General features: G+C 43.7%; 2 protein-coding genes and 1 long non-coding RNA gene across 8 annotated transcripts in view; 1 reads left to right on the top strand and 2 right to left on the bottom strand.

Annotated features, from left to right (window-relative positions):
• Positions 1-386: 386 nt before the first annotated feature.
• LOC308387774 overlaps positions 387-21,012 on the bottom strand; it is a 105,250-nt gene continuing 84,624 nt past the window's right edge. Inside the window, exons 1-5 of one of the 2 annotated variants that reach the window (XR_013969983.1) lie at positions 3,381-3,873; positions 2,617-2,682; positions 2,104-2,259; positions 1,551-1,643; positions 388-1,289 (exon numbers count right to left, since the gene is read on the bottom strand). This is a non-coding gene — a long non-coding RNA (uncharacterized lncRNA). Of the gene's footprint in view, positions 1,290-1,550; positions 1,644-2,103; positions 2,260-2,616; positions 2,683-3,380; positions 3,874-21,012 lie in introns of those variants that run through there. The other variant, XR_013969982.1, reaches the window with a different exon arrangement.
• Positions 6,709-13,339, bottom strand: sra1 (steroid receptor RNA activator 1). 2 transcript variants are annotated; one of them, XM_080867982.1, is made up of 6 exons: positions 13,048-13,339; positions 11,259-11,372; positions 10,251-10,337; positions 10,012-10,175; positions 7,519-7,627; positions 6,709-7,450 (listed from the first exon to the last, which is right to left on the bottom strand). In XM_080867982.1, the coding sequence occupies exons 1-6, from the start codon at positions 13,070-13,072 to the stop codon at positions 7,086-7,088; spliced, it is 864 nt and encodes a 287-aa protein (XP_080724108.1). In that variant the 5' UTR covers positions 13,073-13,339; the 3' UTR covers positions 6,709-7,085. The 2 variants fall into 2 exon arrangements, with proteins under 2 accessions (XP_080724108.1, XP_080724107.1); XM_080867981.1 differs by having other exon boundaries at positions 13,128-13,338.
• apbb3 (amyloid beta (A4) precursor protein-binding, family B, member 3) overlaps positions 15,233-21,012 on the top strand; it is a 9,946-nt gene continuing 4,166 nt past the window's right edge. Inside the window, exons 1-3 of one of the 4 annotated variants that reach the window (XM_080867922.1) lie at positions 15,233-15,554; positions 20,572-20,735; positions 20,822-20,877. In XM_080867922.1, coding sequence (XP_080724048.1) covers positions 15,549-15,554; positions 20,572-20,735; positions 20,822-20,877 — 226 coding nt within the window. In that variant the 5' untranslated portion in view covers positions 15,233-15,548. Of the gene's footprint in view, positions 15,555-20,571; positions 20,736-20,818; positions 20,878-21,012 lie in introns of all 4 variants that reach the window. The other 3 variants (XM_080867921.1, XM_080867920.1, XM_080867919.1) reach the window with 3 other exon arrangements.

Here is a 21,012-nt window from a genome sequence, read left to right as displayed (position 1 = left end):
GTAACTAACAGTATTTAGGCAGATGCAACATCATGACTTTAAATTAAATGTCTGTATGTGCCAGAAATAGAAGAAAAAAAAACATTGAAGACCACATAACACATTGATAAGATGACACTTGAGTTATGCACATGTGATGCTAGTAAGGTCTGTGGAGTGTTTTTTCTTTTAGTGTCTAAAATGGATAGCAAAGTTGCTGTTTGCAATGATTGCTTAGGGTCAGTCCAGTAACACAACGCCAAAGTGCTTTCCTTTAACAATACAAAGTGGAGTGTCCACCTCAACAGCCACAATAAAAAAAAATTAATGTAATAATAATAATAATAATAATAATAATAATAATAATAATAATAATAATAATAAATAGTCCACTGATATTAGCAATCAAAGAAAATTCTATCACCATCCCAAATAAAACTTTAATAAAACATGCCAACATTATGGTCTAACAACAAAACAGCTTGTCAGCGTTCGGTTTTTTGCAACAGCACAGCAGTAACCATTTAACACTTGCCACTGTCAACGTTTATTTTACCAAAAAACTTCAGTTGTAAACATTTTAACATGGAAACAATTGTTCGTCTTTAAAAGTCCACAAAATATACATTCATCCTGCATTCCCAACTTACCCTTATTCTTAGTATGTATTGCAATTACCTTTACAATGCACACAATGTAACACAAACAGAATATGAACATATTTCCACCTCATAACAATATGCCTTGAACGCTAATATACACACCACCCTTCAACATTTCTGGTGCAGTATCATCTCTCAATTAAATCCTTTGAATCTCAATTAAATCCCCCCACAAGAGTAAAATCTCTCAAATTGTAGTAGTTTACAAACTTTTCAAAATGTTCTAAATTTCTCTTAAATGTAATTTTCCCGTTATCTGTCATTTTCAACAAATTACCATTTTATTCTCATTCAGCCTCCGAAAAACTTCTGTCCATCTGACAGAACATTCATCATCCAAGTTAAGGGTTGGCTTATTCATTCAGTTTATTCTTGAGCATCTGTACCTTGGTCAAGAGTCTGCTGACATACAGATGAAGGAAGAGCTTCTGAAGTACTTCAAAGAAAGCTTTCAGTCTTGAGGTTAACTGAGATTCAGTGCATATATCCCACCCGTTAAGAGTGCACATGCAGAGGCCAGGTCTTCCAGGTCATGCAGAACACCCGAGATGGTTATACCCACATCGGCTGGAGGAGTGCTGGCATCAACTCTTTCGATGGTGAAGATAGCAAGGGTAATTTGTTCCAGCTCCCTCTGAACAGCTGTAGCTTAGACACAAAAACATAGAAAAATGGCATCCAGTTTAATGAAGTAAACACAATATTAGGAACATGCACCCCAGTGCGCCACTATTTTAGACTACAGATTCAACAATAAATATACATAGTTTGGGTATACAAGAAGATTTCCCAAAACATTTAAACAGGTTCCATGCAAATTACAACAACAACAACATTACAACATGCAACAACATTAGTTATTCAAAATTTGGTTTAATACAGATAAAAAACTAAACTAAAATTACCAACCAATTATTCTTTGAAGAGGATGCTTGGGTCTTCATTCAGGTAAAAAGGTAGTGCCCTGAGGACACACTCCCTCCCCTTTTCAATGGTTTCCTTCTGTAGAGAGTGGCAGAGATACAGGAAGAGAAAACAGATATACTTTAGGATGACAGAAACTCACATTATACGCAAAATGAATGACATATCCACTGCACAGATAGACATGTACACAAGACCAACTAATCATCACATGGACATGAATAGTTAACCTGTTGGGCAGGGTTTCCACCACATTAGATATGTCCATAATGGAGGTAAAGACAAACTAATACATCATCTTTTTTGCATTCAAAAACTGATCTTTAACATAAAAACATTCACTTATGGTTTAACCCAAAATTGAGGGATCAGATTTTACACAAGTTTAGGTAATTTTAATTTTCCAAAGTTGTGGGTACCAAACTTTGTCTTGCTTAATATAAATGTAAGTGCACTGTGCAGCTACCATACACTAGCTGTTTAAATTTGAAAATGATCTTATTAGCCATAATATTTTGCTACCAACAGAATAACGCACCTGTGTGGCTGGGGCCAAAGTTTGTCTAATTTTCTTCCCTGCAACGCCTCCTTTTTTCTTGAAGACTTTTATGAGCTGGTCAGTGTATTGGTCAAGTTGTGTAAAAAGCCTTGGAACAAGTGGAGCAGTAGTAATCCTCACATATTCTGCTTCCACCTGAAAACATGTCAACAAACACAACATACTGTACTGTAAATATACATACTATATGTACACATATACATACTTTATAACTAAAACTAATGTAGAAAGACCTCATTAAAGCTATAATTTTAACACAAACATTTACACAAAATGCTAATGGAGCCATTACAGCTTTTATTGTTATTTATAAGTTCCAAAAAATATTGATCACAGCTGATCTGAAAAGAATTTCATGCCTCAGGCCCTTGAACTGCAACCTTTACCATGGTTCAGATGTGGAGAAGAAATAACAGGGGCATGGGATGGGTCACAAAAGAAAACTTAACTTATAAAACAGTTTTGTTTTTAAAAGTATAACAGTTCACATACCACATACAAGCTCAGCAATACCACATACACCACATCAGTATAGGAGGGAGCAGGTAAAGGCAGGATCTGAGATTTATAAAGAAAAAAAATAATTAATTCCTTAATTTCAAGAAGCAAATTATTGTTTGAATTACAACTAAATAAAATACTACTCAGAAGAAAAGCAAGAGATTGACACGGCCATGTGCTAACTTTCTATAGAAGCAATTATCACCAGGTCTGTCGACCTCCATTGTCTGTCCACTCATATGTCTTGAATAATTTTATTAAAAAAATTAAGTGTGTACTTTCACAAACTGTAATTTATAACTACATTGATATGTATAACTCCGCTAGGAAACATGCTGTATTTACAGACCATTTTTACATAATACAGATTACTGATAGAGCAGAACAATGGTGTCACAGTGGCTTTCGCCCTTGACTTTTTGGATTTTAAATGTCACTTTATGCTATCCTTGCTATCCTATTCGATATTTCCGACTCTCGGATTACAGAAAAGGAATCCCAAGAAAGCAAATGGAAAAATAACCCCTTGAAAGAATAACCCCATGAACCCCTGTAGCTAATCCCTTAATAAAACAAAAAACAATAAAAATGTTTCTTACACAGTCCACAAAATAAGCATGTCCAGGACCCAGTAAAACTAATGTAGAACAAGCGCACGCAAACGATATAACATGTCTTGTAAGACAAACGCAACATATAACCATGCTGGACGTGTAGATACTACACAACATAGTCAAAGAAAAAAGTGGTCTTACCTCTCAAAGAAACAGCAGCTTGGCGCCAAAACAACGTTTTCAAGTTAAATTTGAAGTCTTGCGCATGAGCAGGCACAAGCCGTGAAACCTTGTTGTTCTTCGCGGTTTTATTACAACTGTTTTTGCATTACTGCCACCTTGTGGATATACAAAGTATATCGATCCTAATTGTCTTAAATGTTATGCCATCAAGTAACACATTAGTATTATGTACGTTGAATAATAGACACAATTACGTAGACTTGATTAGAAAAACATATGTTAACTTATTCTCTATAACTCTATTCTTCCCTCGGTTCTGAAGGACAAGCTGGTGAACTCTGGAGTGGACCATCACCTCACTACCTGGATTTTGGACTACCTCACCGACCGACCACAGTATGTGAGGACTCAGGGCTGTGTGTCGGACAGGGTCGTCTGCAGTACGGGGGCCCCACAGGGAACGGTTCTGGCTCCGTTCCTCTTCACCATCTACACTGCAGACTTCTCCCACAATTCCACCCAGTGCTTCCTGCAGAAGTTCTCTGATGACTCTGCAATAGTCGGCCTCATCACTGATGGGGACGACAAGGAGTACAGAGGTCTGACTCAAGACTTTGTGGACTGGTGCCAACTACCTCCAGATCAACGCCAGTAAAACCAAGGAGCTGGTGGTAGACTTCCGCAGGCACAAGCATTCTCCACTGCAACCACTGAACATCCAAGGTATGGACATTGAGGCTGTGGACAGCTACAGGTACCTTGGTGTTCATCTGAACAACAGACTGGACTGGACTCATAACTCAGACGCCCTCTACAGGAAAGGGCAGAGCAGGCTGTACCTGCTGCGGAGACTCAGGTCGTTTGGAGTGGAGGGCCCACTCCTGAAGACCTTCTATGACTCTGTTGTGGCTTCTGCTATCTTTTATGGCGTGGTCTGCTGGGGCGGCAGCATCTCTGCTGGGGACAGGAAGAGACTGAACAGGGTGATCCGAAGGGCCAGCTCTGTTCTAGGATGCCCTCTGGACCCAGTGGAGGTGGTGAGTGACAGGAGAACGGCGGCTAAGCTGTCATCCCTGATGGACAACATCTCCCACCCCATGCAGCAGACTGTGACAGCACTGAGCAGCTCCTTCAGTGGGAGACTGCGGCACCCACGGTGTGGGACGGAGAGATTTCGCAGGTCTTTCCTCCCCACTGCTGTCAGACTCCATAATAAAGACTTTAACTGATCAAGCACACACATCCATACATATGCAATAATACTAAGTGCAATAATCCTTTCTGTCATCGTTGTATTTTTACTCAGTTGTATATAGTATTTGTATTTGTATTCTATTTTTATCTTATTGTATATTTTTATTCTATTTTATTCTACTGTATATAGTATATTATTTTATTCTATTCTGTACAGCTGTGTACTGTATTTATTCTTATTGTATTCTAATTTTTGCGTCATAACTTTTGCACTGTCCACTTCCTGCTGTGACAAAACAAATTTCCCACGTGTGGGACTAATAAAGGTTATCTTATCTTATCTTATCTTATCTTAACAAAAACATATTTTAAGTAAAATGAAAATAAATAATTAATATACACTGAACAATCCCCCTCATTCGTTTTTTTGAGTGAGACACATTTATAAGGAACCTATAAATATTTCTAATGTTTCTAATCATCTTTCAAACTTTGTTTCATGAGTTTGTCATCAAAGCCCGGCTTTGTGTTCAAGCTGAAGAGGTCAGCTGGGCATCAGCCTTCTCTGTGAACTTCCTGCTCCAAGATCTGAGCGCGCTCACATCAAGGGGATCGACTGAGCTCCGCCTCCCCCAGTCACAGCCGTTATCAGAGGAACGTGTGTGTGATGGCTGCACTCACAGCCACACAGGGGTAATATCAGCATATTAGTGCTGAGGCTTATACATAACGTTGCATTCACATCTGTCTTTCTTTAAATATAGGAATTAATTTACAGGACAATGAAGAACTGGTTTTGGTTTAGAGTTAATTCACGTATCCACATAACACTGCATTCTAAAATAAGTGCGCACATTTCAGTTTACACTGTTATGTATGATTAATCTTTGTTTTCTGAGTTACCTTAGTTGCAGCTGCTCCAGTCCCTTGATTGAGGAGCCAAGACGTGGAAAAGGGGCGGAGCAAGCCTTGATGGAAAACTGCAGATTGGCTCATTCCATAACTCGGGACCATGGGGGGGATCGGAGTTCATGATGTTAGTTTCAGTTGGGTTTTGTGTGTTTTACCCCTTTTTGTGGGCTGATTAGCTGATTATTATTTATGGGCCCAACATTTTGAATCTTTTTGCAGGATTGAACTATGATGTTTTGGGGTTTAATAAAAAATCTCTTGTTTTTGGACTTTCACCTGTGGCTAAGTTTCCTTCGCTGCTCGGTCCATCACAATATCACACAGATAAAATAAGGCTGTGATCATCACAGCGCTCTGTAACCTGTGCTTAGTTACCATGGTGACTTAGCAGGTAACCTCACACCTCTGGTCAGGCCAGCTTCATCTATCATCGGTCAGGGTCAGAGGTCACAGGGAGTTATCGACTCCATTGGTCAATCCAGGATTTATTAATGTAGCTACAAGTGAGTCGGCAGGAGGGCTGCAGGCAGCATCGGACCAATCAGGAACACGGACAGGATGACATCAGATCAGGATGAAGCAGGCAGCACAGCCGAGAGCTCGTCACAGCCTGGTCCACCTCATCGTGAGACCAGCTCCGCTTTCCACCGCAGCCCTGAGAGCGAGCACGCGTCCGCCCAGGATCGTGTCCTACTATTACAGGTAATACCACACATATACTTTAAAATCCTGCTGCAGCCAACAGGAACACGGCTGGAGTAAAGTTCCTCTGAACTGACCATCAAACACAAGCGCTCTGGCTGTCTGACCTCTGAGGCTTCAGGGAATTATATCATTTTCCAGAGATCTGATTGGTTAGTTGGAGGTGATCTTTAATGCCATTTTTGGATTACATGTGACAGTAAACACAGTCCTAACAAACCTCAGCTGTCCTGTGGACTCTGAAGATGTTTGACCTTTCCTCTGACAGGGTGGTGACATACCTGGGGCCAGGTGGGACCCGGGTAACGTGGGACCACCAGCGTTTAGAACTGAAGAAGCCTTTCAGAGGACGGGTTAAATATCTTCAAGAGCCTACTTCAGGTAGTCTCACCATGAGCCAGGTGACCGAGGACCTCCACAGGTGGGTGACTGAGCTCAGTCCTAAACTTAGAAACTAATGACACTTTTATACCCGATGTCGGTGGTTCTAGATCAGGAAACAGTCAGTCATTGAGCATTAAAGAGGCGGACACAAATCGAGGACAGAAACCAGATTTATTCTCACATCAGACAGAAACAGGATCCACCTGATCAGGACCCGACACTCATCCTGAAACCAGGTTTCACTGGGCTGGACTCGAGCCCAGAAAGATGCCAGAGAAACAAAACCATGGCAGGGTGCTACAGTGGGGGGAGGAGCTTCAGCAGCAGAATCAGGGGCGACTTCGTTTACGGTCCAAAGTTCCCAATACAGTCCAGGAAGATTAAGTTCAAAATCCCAAGATACCAAGATTACCAGGCTTAGCCGCTGGGAGTGGCCAAAGTCCAGAGTGTTTTAAGTACATGATGGTGAGAATTAAAGCAGCAAATCCTGGTGAAAGCGCCAGAGTTTGTCAAGAGAGGAGTCCTGGACAGTTAGGACTCCGAGACGGGGTCCTGGACTGGTTCTACGGGGTCTTGGACTGGTTCTACGGGGTCTTGGACTGGTTCTACGGGGTTCTGGGCTGGTTCTGCTGAGTCTGGTTCTTCCTCCTTCTGGACTAGTTGTAAAGACTGCTGGAGTTCTCCAGGTTCCTTGACCGGTTCTCGGACAGGTTCTGCGGAGTCCTCGACCGGCCCTCTCACTTTCTGAAGTGGTTCTAGCAGTTCTGGACTCAGATTTCGGGTTTCAGCAATGAGTCGTTTGACACCAACCATCCATTGGCTAACCTCAGTCACATGGTCAACCATAAGAGAGCGATGGATGTCATCAGCCGCGTCCCAGCGACCCTTCTGTAACTCTGAGAGACAAACAGACGAGTGATCACACAGGTGTGCGATCACACAGGTGTGCAGTGAGACACCTTACCTGCAGACAGGGTGTCCATGCGCCTCCTGACAGGCAGGCTCAGTCTACCCGACCTCCAGCTGTCCTCCATCAGGTGAAGGCGCTTTGCCACTTCATTACACACCTGAGCCTGCACACAGGTCAAAGGTCGCTCTGAGTTAAACACATTTTTGTGTTAACAGAAAAGGAAATGACTCGTTGGCCTCTCGGTGGCCCAACCTGGTACTGCAGGTGAGACTGTGACGCTCAGAGGTGATTTGAAATATCTGGTTATTTCTCTGATGAAGATAATGGCTGTGTCCCAACTCAGCGTCTGCAGCCTTAAAGGCCGCATTTTAAGGACGATTACGTCACAGCGACGAAGGTTGTCCCAATTCAAAGGCTGCTCGAAATGCAGCCTCAAACACGTCCTTCATTTCCCTGAATTTCAAGGATGTGGCGGTGTAGACAGAACAATATTTGTCTCTTATATATAAAACATCTGTATATACACTGTCACAGGTACTTGTCTTTGAGTGAAGATTTAAGGTGACAGGACAAATAAATAAATGCAACTTGAATCTTTGACCCAGAGTTCAAGCTCACTGCTGTAATAACTAATAATGATTAATATAATAACTATAATATTGGCCATATTATATTTACATTACCACAGTGAGATGACTTTAGTCTCATGAACAACAGCAGCTAATTGTTAATTACTAGCTAATCTTAAACGACTGTTCAGCACAGGAATCATGTTTGACAGGCGTGTGGTCTCAGCCTCATTAAACCACACAAAGCTCGTGTAGAAACAAACGAACAAAACACGTTCTCCTTCATCTCTGTCAAACAAAGCTGTGTGAAACGTTTCCAGTTAGTATCATGGTTGCTAGGCAACCTGGGCAGCGCGACGGAGGCTAGACCGTCCTGTTTCACAAGCCTCGCACTTCCGGCCTTAGCGGTCTTTGAGTGGGTGGCCCTTGAGGACCGTTAAGGCTGCAGACCCTGAATTGGGACACAGCCAAAGTTTCAGCTCAGGGTCAAAGGTCACTTTGTGCTACAGTAACATTCACTGCAACGTGGTGGCGCCCCCTGCTGATGTAATATATAGAGATTGACAGACCACGTGACTTTCGCGCATTGCATGACGGGAACTCGTGGCAAAACAATCCAAGTACCGCATCAAACGCAAGCATTTGCAGCACCGCAAAACGTTCATTCTCCCGTTCCAAAACCTTCTTGTGTTTTCTTTTCCCCCCAAAAAGGAATGTACAAAACGAAGGAGAACAATGCCGGTCCGTACAAAGACTGACTTGATGAAAAGTCAAAGAAAAGATACGAGGAAAAAATCAAAGGAGTGAAAGGGTCAGACCCTTACGATCACACAGAGGGACAAAAGACGTCAGCGTGCTGCCCAACTTTCACCACGCTCAGATTTATAATCATACGGTTCTTGGAGTGAGTGCATACACTCATGAAGTTTAGTAACTTCAGGTCACTGCAACAAGCCCAGGTACAGTTTACCGACGGATGGGTGCAGGACCTTGAAACGCACCGTGTAGAACGAAAGACCATCGTACGTATCATAAGTTTACCAGTCTCACAAATCGTCTTCATAAATACACATTCCTTAACCGTTTATTAATAGGACCTTTGAGCTCAACAATAATTAATTAGTAGTGGAAATAATTTCTGGTAGCATCACAGAAATGTAGCAGTGACAATAATACTGTATGCTGTAATCGTACTGGACAATTAGTGATACAAAAAACCTGTTTTATCCTGTGAATAAAAGTATATGTTTTTGTCAGTGTACCATAATAACAGAAGCGAAACGCAATATTGTGTCAGGACAATTCACTATTTATGCACAATAAACAAAGGAGCATAGCGCGACAATTTCTGTTCAGCGCCAGACTTGCTTGTAACCTATATCACCAATTATGTTATGAAAATGACGCATTAACTACCAGTGATTCCTGAGATTAGGGACAAAACAGGTTTTAATTTTCTAAAATATATTTTTTGATTTTTCAAAAACATATTTACATATAATTGTTTGAAGACAAAATCATAGTTTTGTTGTATAAACATTGCCTTGGTTTGTCTTTTATCTGCCCGACATGTTTTGTCCCTTCTCTCAAGAATCACTGCTACAACAGCAGACTGAGCTGTGTGGAAATGCTTGGAGCAGACTAACCTGTGAGAGTTCTGGGACATTATATTTGCTCTTTGAATGGCTGCAATCCAGACCATCCGTGGCTCTTTGTTACTTCGGAAACATGGCTCGAACAATTTCTCTTCAACGACGTAATCCGTTAACAACGATCTCTTTACTCGTCGGCTTCCCGTGGCTGTCATGCGACCGGCTACTGCAGTTAATAATACAACAGCTTCTTGCCATTTTGTGTTTCTTTTTATCGCTGTGTGACTGTTTTCATGTGAAAGCCTGCGTGCGCTAGTACCGCTTGCCACGAGTTCCCAGAATCCTTTGCGGTTTTACCCCTGAATGACGTCATATTTTGAACTCACTTTCACAGCGCGTCTGCAGGCAGCGAGCGCTCCGTTCAGCACCGACATCACGCCCTCAACTTCAGGCTCACTCTCTGATTGGCTGATCGCAGCCTCTCTCTTAGTCCTCATTTGCCCCAGATGAGGAGGAGGGGGCGTGGCCACAGCACCAGGTGGGGGTCCAGCTGGGAGAAACCAAACAATAAATGTCTCAGCTGTCAGGTGTAAACTCACCACATCTCATTAGAAACCTTTCTTACCTGGGTTGAGTAGAGGCGGAGCTACAGCACAGGGAGGTGGTGCGAGAGGGTTGGAGGAGGGAGGGGCTGCAGGTGGGGCTCCTGCACCTATAGGTGAAGGTCATTATTAAGTATCTGGTTGTAGTTCTTAGCAGCAGGTGGATCAGCTGACTGTTTGTTTTATTGCTTGAATCAATTTATTATCAACAACAACATAAAATTATGGACAAAATGAAATACTGATTCACTCCATAAAATGTAAAACATAAATTATAAAATACAAAAACCAACTATTTACAATTCTACTATTAACTACTTAACAACACAAAACACTGCAGACCACAACACAACACAATATAAATGAAAATATGCAAAACAAAGCGCAGACGCACGTTCTCCGTCATGCAGGCAGGATTGTTTGGAAGTGCATTCACAGGATTCAGTGAACAAACTTTCTGAATCCTTAAACATCAGCAACTGAAAATAGTTGGAAATCAAGTGCGGTCATGTCTGCAGGTCTTTATCAGCTGAGTCGTGTCTTGCTGGGTCAGACTTCTGCAAACGCTCTCAGAGCTCTGGGTTGGTTCAGGGTTGTGGTGGTGTAGACACACTGGCACCTTCATTAATATCACACTCAGCTGACTGTTTGATCTCCCCCTGCACTGATGGGTGGACAGTTGTCAGGAGCCTGTGCAGGTTGTTTGTGCAGCTCTGTGCGACAGCGTCTTCTTGCAGACTCACACTCTGCCTTTGTGTTGTCAGTAAAGCTGAAATGGGTCCAGATGTTGCTTCTTTTCTACCTTTCTAATGTCACCATGTTGTCTGTTGTTGCCCCCGGCTCTCTCTCTCCCTCCTGCTCTGTTCCTGTGCTACTGTGAGTGTAACTGCCGCCCCTCCCCCCTCTGCTCACCACAAACACAAGGCTCACGTGCGGCGTGAAGCAAAAAAAAGTGCGAGGAAAAAACCCAGAAACATGGCTCCCAATAAGAGCCGTTTCGTTATCGAGCGACACATCACTACTGTTCGTACCTGAGGTCAGCGCTGGAGGCGGTCTCTTGTTGAGGAGGTTCCTCTGTGGTCCGTGGGCCATCTGAAGGCCATAGGAGAACTGAGGGGGGTCGTTCCAGCCCCGCTCCTGGTTACCTGCTCAAAGAGTTGGGAGTTTTAAACCAGCTCTAAACGTTCCTCAGTAAGAGCTGCACGCAGTCCCGTCTGCTCCACTGCTGCCCGTACAAATGCTTCCTGAAACACCTGAAGGGCCGAGCTCACAGAATTTTGGTAAAATGGCCTGTACTTATATAGCGCTTTACACGTCCACACATCCACACACTCATTCACACACTGGTGATGGCAGCTACATTGTAGCCACAGCCGCCCTGGGGCGCACTGACAGAGGCGAGGCTGCCGGACACTGGCGCCACCGGGCCCTCTGACCACCACCAGTAAGCAACGGGTGAAGTGTCTTGCCCAAGGACACAACGACCGAGACTGTCCGAGCCGGGGCTCGAACCGGCAACCTTCCGATTACAAGACGAACTCCCAACTCTTGAGCCACGATCGGCCCCACGATTTTCTACTTAATGGAATTAAAAATGGAGTCTGAACAACAGCAAAGAGCGTTTCTATTTTTGAGAACACTGCTGACGGCAGGGACCTGACAGTCTGCAGAATTCAGATAAAGACGTGGTCCTTCCACCTGGGACGTTTCAGGTAAAGGTGAGATGGTGTGAGGTTCAGGGACAACACAAACTCACATGACTCACATCACGCAGGAGGTGGATTGTGGAGATGCGTTACTGTGACTCAGATGTGACTGATTATTGATCCCCTCACTGGTCACATGATCCATCCTCTAATTTAAAGCACACTGGGATCAATACCCCAGTTTGCCCTGTGACAGATGGCTGAAGCTGTTCATGTGATCAATGACCCTCATCAGTCAGACAGAAACACACCATCTGATGCCTCGTAATCAATAACTGATCAATGAAAGCAGCTCTGGAATCTAAAAACAGCAACACTAACGTTGTCCACGTGTGTGTAAACATAAGGAGGTCAGTCAGGTCGTTTATCGAGCCGTCACTGATCACGTGATTTCCGCTATAACCTGATCAGGACTTTCAGTTTGTGGAAACATCAAATGAAACTCCTGTTTGCACCTGGATGATGATCATCTGGTGCATGACTCGTGAGCCGAACATAAATACACTCAGGATTAAGAAACACTAACATTTACAGGTGTCAGGTGTGTGTTAGCTGGCTGAAGCTTCCGCGAAATGTAAAACTAACAAGTTTTTGAATGAGGTTCGTCTCGTCTTTCTTTCCACGCGCGGTGTCTCTGATGTTAGATAAACACAGACTCCCTTCGGAGTCAGCTGACCACGTGACTGCAGTCCGGTACTACCTGGCTCTCAGGTGATTCTGTTCCAGCTGAGCAGGCGGACTCATTTACGTGTCCAGCCAGTCCAACCAAACTCCGGTTCATCATTCTGAACACGAAGACTCCACTCATAGAGAAATCAGCTACAAACGGCATGTTTAAATCAGACATAAATTCAAATGTAACCTTACACGTACTCATACAAGTCGCAACAGCCCGTTACCGTTAAATAAAACACTAACCCTCCATTTCTATTTTATGGATTGTTTGCTGGCCGAATGTCGAATAACAACCCAATAACTGGTACCTGACACAGATTATGTTTACACGCTATTTATTTACTGCCTGTAGTCCTAAAAACTTTAAATTCACAGATTTGTGAATGAAGTTCGTCACTGTGTTCTGTTAATAGACGATGAGAGGAGAGCAGATCGTTACCGGGCACGACGCCGTTCATTAACATTAATGTCCTTCTTCATGGAGGCAGAGCCGCTCTGTGCCGGGAGGAGGAAACTCACCGGGTTTAACGTACATGTCCTCCATGTTGGAGTCCAGAGAGCAGCGGCGGGAAGCTGGGCTAAGCTAACCGGGAGGCTAATCCACCGAGCTAAACAGGGACCGAAGCTTCGGGGCAACTTTGGTCCAAATTAAACTTAAAGTAAACCGACACAGAGTCCTGCTGTGGACGGGACACGCCGGGCCCGGGTCAGACTACACGGGGAACGGTTTCCGGTTTCCGGTCCAGCTTCAAAATAAAAGTTTCTTGAAACGTTTATTTATTTTATATTTTTCTAATATCACTCTGAATAAATATTATAGCATTTACACAGACCAATATTAGAAAGGATATGCATTTTTATATGTATTTTTTCTTGTTCAAGGAGAGATAGATGTGCAAAAGCAGAGAAAACTCTTCTGTCACCACTGAATTATTGGAATAAAAATAAATTGCTGCATATAAAATAATAACCTATGATAAAATAATAAAAATATAACATTTAACAATAATATTATACAATAACTGAGTTACTTAAGTGAGTAAATATACATGTTTTCTGATTATGACAAGCAAACAAAGAAACAAGATGACTTTTTAGAGTTAATAATTTATAAATGTTAGTAAAAGCCCACAAACTAGAAAATAAAATAAACGATTATAGTGTTGCGTTTAAACATGTTCTTACATGTAATGTTAAGGCTTTTACTTTGAAAAGGAAATGGTTCTGTATCTTGAAATGTCTCGAGCTTCACGAACGCCCAACATTACAAACATTTCCGGGACACGTGGCCGCTGTGTCACAGATATGATGACGTAGTGAGACACGCAGTGAGCCTGAAATAAAGAGAGAGCGAGACTGTAAACAAACTAATGAACCTGGATGCAGTCATTAGTTGATCTCTGGAGTATTTTATTGTGAAAGTCAAACTAATAACCGTGTATCGTGCTCCCGTCAGTGAAGTGAAAAGTGAAACTTTGATCCAGGAAATAGAGGTTCAACTCCACAAGACCATTTTTAAACTTTCTCACCTGAAGTTCCTCATCAGTTACAGTCTCTGTACTCGACCCCACCAACCTGTCACATCTGTGTCACACCTCTTAGAGCCACTGATAATTAATCATTTATAATCTTTCATTTCTCAGCAAATGATTTGAAAACAAACAAAATGAATTGCCTGTCACCATATCTAACGGTCAAAGTAATCACACTCCAGTCAGGGGTCCCTCAGGGTTCTGTCCTCGGTCCACTGCTCTTTAGCCTGTACATGCTCCCACTTGGTACAATCATAACGAACCACAACATCTCCTGCTGTTCCGTGCAGATGATCTTATGATGTGACCTCTGTCAGCTGCACTGATGACATTAACTGCTGGATGTCTAAAACCAGGCAGAGATACTTGTTCATATTTATCATCCCTGTCTCTGAAGCAGGCCATGCCATCCTAATACAACCTTGGTCCGCGTAGTCGGCAATAAGTCAGACTGGTTTCCAGTGGGTGTTGCACTCAGCCAGGGCTGCCCTCTGTCATCGATTCTCTTCATAACTTTTATGGACAGAACGTCTAGGCGTAGTGAAGTGTCTGAAGGCTTCACTGGGTGGTCTCAGAGTCTCTTCTTTGTTTTTTTGTAAAAAATGTGGTTCTGTTGGCTTCATGGAGTGCTGGCCTCCAGCTCGCACTGGAACGGTTTGCAGCCGAGTGTGAAACAGTGGGAATGAGAATCAGACCTCCAAATCTGGAGGAGTATTAATCTCTGTCTCTCTTCCACAGCATGTCTTTATCCTGTCTTCCTTCTCTCACCCCAACCAATCACAGCAGATGGCCCCGCCCCTCCATGAGCCTGGTTCTGTCGGGGGTTTCTTCCTGTTAAAAGGGAGTTTTTCCTTCCCACTGTCACCAAAGTGCTGCTCATTGGGGGTCATATGATTGTTGGGTTTTTCTCTGTATGTGTTATTGTAGGGTCTACTGTACAATATGAAGTGCCTCGAGTTGACTGTTTACCAGACATTATGTGAACGCGACCACAGTAGTAACACTGAGTTTTTTACAGTGAAGGGTGAGATAGGAGAGGGAGGGGAGTGATGACATCAGCAGGAGGAGGAGAGTCAGGGAGAGGGAGGACAGGGAGGAGAGGAGGACAAGCAGCATCGTTTATCAGGCAGAGAGGAGGGAGAGAGAGGGAGAGACAAACGCTGGGCAAGCACAAAGGAGGAGAAGAAGAAGACTGATGGTGTCGTCGGAGAGAGCGCCAGCCGGAGGAACGAGAGACACTGAGAAAGACAGACAGAGAGAGAGAGAGGCGAACGGGAGAAGACGTTAACAACCGTCCTCTGGGCCCATGTGTATGTGTGTGTTGGTGATCAGCTGATTGGAACACACGTATTGGAGGGCGGAGCCATGATGGGCAAGGACTACATGTTGGCCATCATTATAGTCAACTATGATGGTAAGACACACACAATCACACATACATGCAAACAGGGGTCCTGGTGCTGCTGCTGCCTAACCAGGACCTGCTAACGTGTTTGTCCACAAAAATGAAACTGCAGCCTGTTAGCATAATCTCATGACCTCTGACCTTTTAGCTTCACTGCTCTGACACAGACTCATGATTCTGAACTTGTTAGCTTATGTTCGTTGTGTTAGCATGTTGTCATGATTGAACCTTAGAGCTTTAGCTTCAGTCTGTGTCAGTACATCATGTATGTAGCCAGCAGGTGCACCTTTCACACAGTTACTGTCAACGTGGATTATCCAGCTGCAGCAGATCTGTCAGCACAGCCATCACTGTAGTCAACGTTAAGCTGTCAAATGTATAAATATAAACAGAAATATTACTGGACGCAGAGAGGGGGTACACAGGTTCACAGATATTTAAGAACATTTGTTGTTGTTGTTATTTGGGGTCTGTTAGCATGATACCATGTGTTAGCCCTAGCCTGGCTCTAGAGTTTGTTTGTGCAGGTACGTGGCTACACGGAGCGAAGCATTTGGATATATAACCTAAATGCTCACTTTAAGTCTTCCAGCTAACCAGCATATGAGTGCTGATTGGAGGAAAAGTAACAGAATAAGCAGAAATAGTCTTCAGTGTTTTTATTGTTTGTTAGCTTCACTGGCTAACTGACTGACCTTCTGGTGTTCGGGGTCCTCATCAGGCCCAAAACATTAGAGAGGGACAGGAAAACACAGAGGGACACAACAAAGTCTACAGAAGGACGGTGGTGTTTGTCCTCCATCACTCGTCTTTTAAAGGGTCATTATGAGCTAAAGCTCCGCTGCAGTCGGTACACAGGACGCTCAGGTCACAGCCTGTGAAGTCAGCTGTTTGTATCCAGGGCTGGACCAGACTCAGAGCTGCCATGTTTCTCATATATATGCAGCGTTGGGAAGGTTACTTTTGAAATGTATTCCACTACAGATTACAGATTACATAATCCAAAAAGTATTTTGTAACATATTCCGTTACGTTACTCAATGAGAGTAACGTATTCTGAATACTTTGGATTACTTATTATATTATCATGCTTTTTTACATTAGGTAAGGCTGCACTTTTTGCAGCGATCTCGTGTAGAAAACTATTCCTCGCGTATATAAAACAGGTCCGCGGCTCCGAACCGTAGTAAAGGGACCTCTGGCTGATACGTCGGGTTCGTGTCGGCTCGTAGCTGAAAAATAGCTTTACTTTGTTGTCTGGGTCAACTTTGCTAGCAGAGACAGAGAGAGGCGTTGAAAGGCTGCTGCAACAGGACTTATTGTTTCAGAGGAAAACACGAACACAGCGTACAGTCGAGTCTTAATAGCTTACTTACAGCTGGGCTTGTCAGGCTCTCTGTTTGGCTGCAGTGGTTATTATTATATTTACATGCTTCCAGCTCCCGTTTCTGCTCGATGACAGCTCGTACTTTTCCTTTTTCTCCCTCCTCGCTCACAGACACATCACGGGTCCATCCTCCCTGCAGCACGGGCTACGCTGCCCATCAGGCTACATGCTTTAGGGCAGCGGTCTCCAACCTTTTTTGCGCCACGGGCCGGTTTATGCCCGACATTATTTTCATGGACCGGCCTTTAAGGTGTCGCGGATAAATACAACAACATGAAACTAGTACCGGTACCGAAAAAAAGAAGATTTATTCATAACACACGTGAAAAGACCCAGGAAAACCGAGTAAACGATAAAAACAATAACAAAATAACACTGAAAACCGATAAAAACCCTGAAAACCAGACATTTCACACCTGAGCCTCAACTCTCACCGCCCGGTACCAAACGACTCACGGACCGGTACCGGTCCGAGGCCCGGGGGTTGGGGACCGCTGCTTTAGGGCGATGCCCGTAACACTCTGCCTGTTGCCTTCATATTAAATCATTTTTGTGAATAACTTATTCCTTCTTATCATCATGCGGCCGCGAGATTGAGACACAGACATTAGAGCCTCGTTTTGTTTGGGGCGTGGAAACCAAAAACAGAGAGGGCGTAGCCGAACATATGAAACAGGAAGTACCGTGTAATCCATTTATTTCAACAAAGTAACTGTATTCTGAATACCACCTTTTTAAACGGCAACTGTAACAGAATACAGTTACTCATATTTTGTATTTTAAATACGTAACGCGGTACATCATTCATTTCTATTATTCATACCATTTAAAACAGCCGGGTCGCACATGTACAAAATAATGTCCCAAATACAGATTAGAAAATGAATAAAAAGCTAAGGCGGATTTTTTTCTTGAAAAAACAAACAAAAAGAAAAAAAATAACAAAAATTTGTAACTTTGACCAACAGATGGAGTCTCTCTTATTATTATTATTATTATTATTATTATTATTATTATTATTATTATTATTGTAAAGGAAGCTTCCCAAACACGGGATAATCAAAGTATTTCTTATATTCGTATCTCAGTCGCTGGTGCCGTCTCAGCCCTGAACCAGCAGAAGCTCAACGTTCAGCTTCAACATGAACATTTATGAGACAAACCTTTAGTTCATGCTCAGCAGGCGTCTCTCCCTGTTTGGGGAAACAGACTAAAATCAAGGTTTGGATGAGCGTGACTTTAAACTTTCATCTTAATCTGAAACACGTGTGATTATATACCAGGAATATTAAATCCCCCACATGACTGAATGTAAGCGTCTCAGTGTGTATAAGCTCCCCATCACAGGTAACTGTCGTCTGACACAATCAGTGCTCTGCTGTGGGAACGACTTTCAGGCCGCAGCTCTGCTGGTCAGCAGCATGGCCCCGCCTCCCCGTCTCAGGCTGATCGTATCGTTGTCTTTTAATCAGCCCATTCAGCGTCTGGTGTCTCGGAGCACTTATTAATTATTCACAGCTTCTCCGGTTTCCTCTCTTCCTCTAACGCAGCGTGACCTCCGATCACCGCCGGCCTCTCCTGTTGTAGTTTTTACAGAGATATCAGGAATAAAACAGGAACATTCAGAGCTCAGAGAGTCAGCAGTGTGAGAGCAGAGCAGGAGGCCTGAAGGACACAAGGTGGTGGACGTGTCCATGCTCGGGGGACAGCTCATAGAAACATACAGACTTATGTTCAGGCTCAGGATTCTCCAGAACAACCCAGGACCCTGCAGGGAACCAGAGAAGCATCTCGTTCAGAATCCGCCTGAGAAAACGTTTCAGATCCACGGACGCACATCTGAACATCGCTGACTCAGTGCAGAGAGCAGCCAATCACAGAGCGTTCAGCTGCCTTTAAAAGGACGCTTTCATTAAACGTGAGCTGCTGAATGTGTCTATACAGAAATGCAACCGCTCACTTCATTGAATTTAAAATGATTGTAAGTGCCGTTGCTTTCAAAGTGAACCGATGCAGTTGTGATGTGTCAGCGCTGACTGCGCGTGCATGGACGTGTCCTCTGCAGCAGACAGCAGTGCTGATGTCCCGGGATCGATACCTGATCTGATGATGGGCAGAGCGGTGCTTTAACCCCATACGACCCGAACTCTCTTTGATATTTGGGCTGATTGGGACCTGATGAATGTAAAAACAAAGAATTACCTGATTTTTGTTTTTAAGGAAAAGTGAGAGCCACATATGAGGATATTTGTTTAAAATTTCGATATTACAGTAGCAGGATAATGTCCTCGTAAGTGGATATCAGGCCCTTGTAGAGCAAAATTGAGTATTTTGGTCTAAATAACCCAAAATGTGATGTGCACATATGAGGACGCAGGTTCTAGGAGGTTAAAGCAGCTGTGAGGTGATGGATGTCTGAGCTCAGTTTGTGGACTCAAAGCTGGAGCTGACAGTGAGCAGCATGTTTCAGCTGCACACAAAATGAATGTTTGTCTGAACTCTGAGTTCAGAACATTTGAACATTTTCACATCTGAAAGAAGTTTGACGACACGATTAGAGATGAGTGCAGTAATGGGATTACTTTGGCTAGTGCTTTATTTGAACCCTGACTCGCATTTATGGATGGAGTAACACTCATCATCATCATCATCATCATCACGGGGTGCTAGTTGGTTTAAACAGAAGACTAAAATAAGAATATTTAAGATTTTGTAAAATCTTCAACGAGGGTTTTCAAACTCAGAGTAAACTTTATTGTCATCTCTGCCATGTACAGTTCGGTATATGGAGACGAGACGACGAGGCTCCAGTTCCATACAGAGCACAAGAACAACATATGGGAAGAGTACGAATAAGAATAAATCTAAAAATATAAAGGGGAGTAAATGTACACTTTGAGGTAAAAGGGTTAATAACAGTCTAAAATTTACAATTGAGATTTAAAGTGACTTTGTTTAGAATGACCAACGTAGCAGCTTCACAGTGTGAAACAAAGTGATCAACATAAGCAGGAGAGCAGCATCCAGCAGTGGTCTGTGGCGTCCAATAGAGTCACTTTACAGTTTGTGTGTGTGTGTGTGGGGGGGAGGAGCCTGTGGTGAGTTCAGCTGCTGTCCCGCAGTCTGCAGGATCGGCCCCGGTGCTGCAACAGCGTCTGCCGTATGGGAGGGAGGAGAAAAGAGTCGTGTGAGGGGTCACGCACGATGCAGGAGGCCCGACTGATGCAGCGTTCGTGAAAGATGCAGCAGAGGCAGAGATGTTCGATGGTGTCGGCAGCTGCTTTGACGATCCGATGCAGCCGGCTGCGGTTGCCAGCTACATCCACTGCTGTGACCTGCAGGGGGCGCTGTTAAAAATACTTACTGATATAGACAATACAAAAGGGTCTAAATGTGAAGGCGCACATTCATTGGCTAATCAGTCGATCACAGTTTGTCAGCCAATGAGCGTGCTCCTGTCGATGCTCCAGTCTATCACACGTGTGATAGAGCGACTCATGAACAGAACAGGAACCACACACATCGCCCACTGGTGGCCATCAGATTGAATGCAGGTTTAAGCCCCGCCCATGTTCTCAGAGACAGAAGCTTGCTCCATCTTTTAAACAGTTCACATTTACCTGCTTTGTGTCCCTGCAGACAACATCTGGACAGACCAGAACCTGCTGCTGGACCCAGACCTTCCCTCTGGCTGGAGAACCATCAAAGACTCCACGGGAACGTACTACTGGCACGTTCCCACCGGCGCCACCCAGTGGCAACATCCCCGTCTTACAGGGACACCGCAGCTGCTCGATGCCCAGGTGAGAAGAAGCAGACCTGCTCCAGTAAACCTGCTCAGATTGACCCGGTCACCTCAGGCTTTTCTTCTTCTGTGGTGTCTCAGCAGGAGGAGGCTGGACAGCAGAGCTCCAACAAGGAGACAGAAGGACCACCTGAGGACAGGTAACACATACATGTGCAGTATGGGTGATGTGTTCCCACCATGACAGCTTAAAGGTGTCCAGGTCCAGGACACTCAGCTGTCCTTTAAAGAATGACGACTAAACGTCCTCACAGTGGACACACATCCTCACAGTG

The sequence above is a fragment of the Rhamphochromis sp. 'chilingali' genome (assembly GCF_963969265.1).
Source record: "Rhamphochromis sp. 'chilingali' genome assembly, chromosome: 19".
Classification (NCBI taxonomy): Eukaryota; Metazoa; Chordata; class Actinopteri; order Cichliformes; family Cichlidae; genus Rhamphochromis; species Rhamphochromis sp. 'chilingali'.
The sequence above is the reverse complement of the archived record's forward strand: the minus strand, read 5'-3'. Positions and strand labels throughout refer to the sequence as shown.

What these genes read in the sequence shown, in the direction of transcription:
- sra1 (XM_080867982.1), bottom strand. Translation starts at nt 13,072, where the DNA reads ATGTTAATGAACGGCGTCGTGCCCG. An exon ending in AATGAACGGCGTCGTGCCCG is followed by an intron (nt 11,373 to 13,047) that starts GTAACGATCTGC and finishes CTCTTTGAGCAG; the next exon opens with GTAACCAGGAGCGGGGCTGG. An exon ending in CCTGCAGACGCGCTGTGAAA is followed by an intron (nt 7,628 to 10,011) that starts GTGAGTTCAAAA and finishes ACCTGTGTGCAG; the next exon opens with GCTCAGGTGTGTAATGAAGT.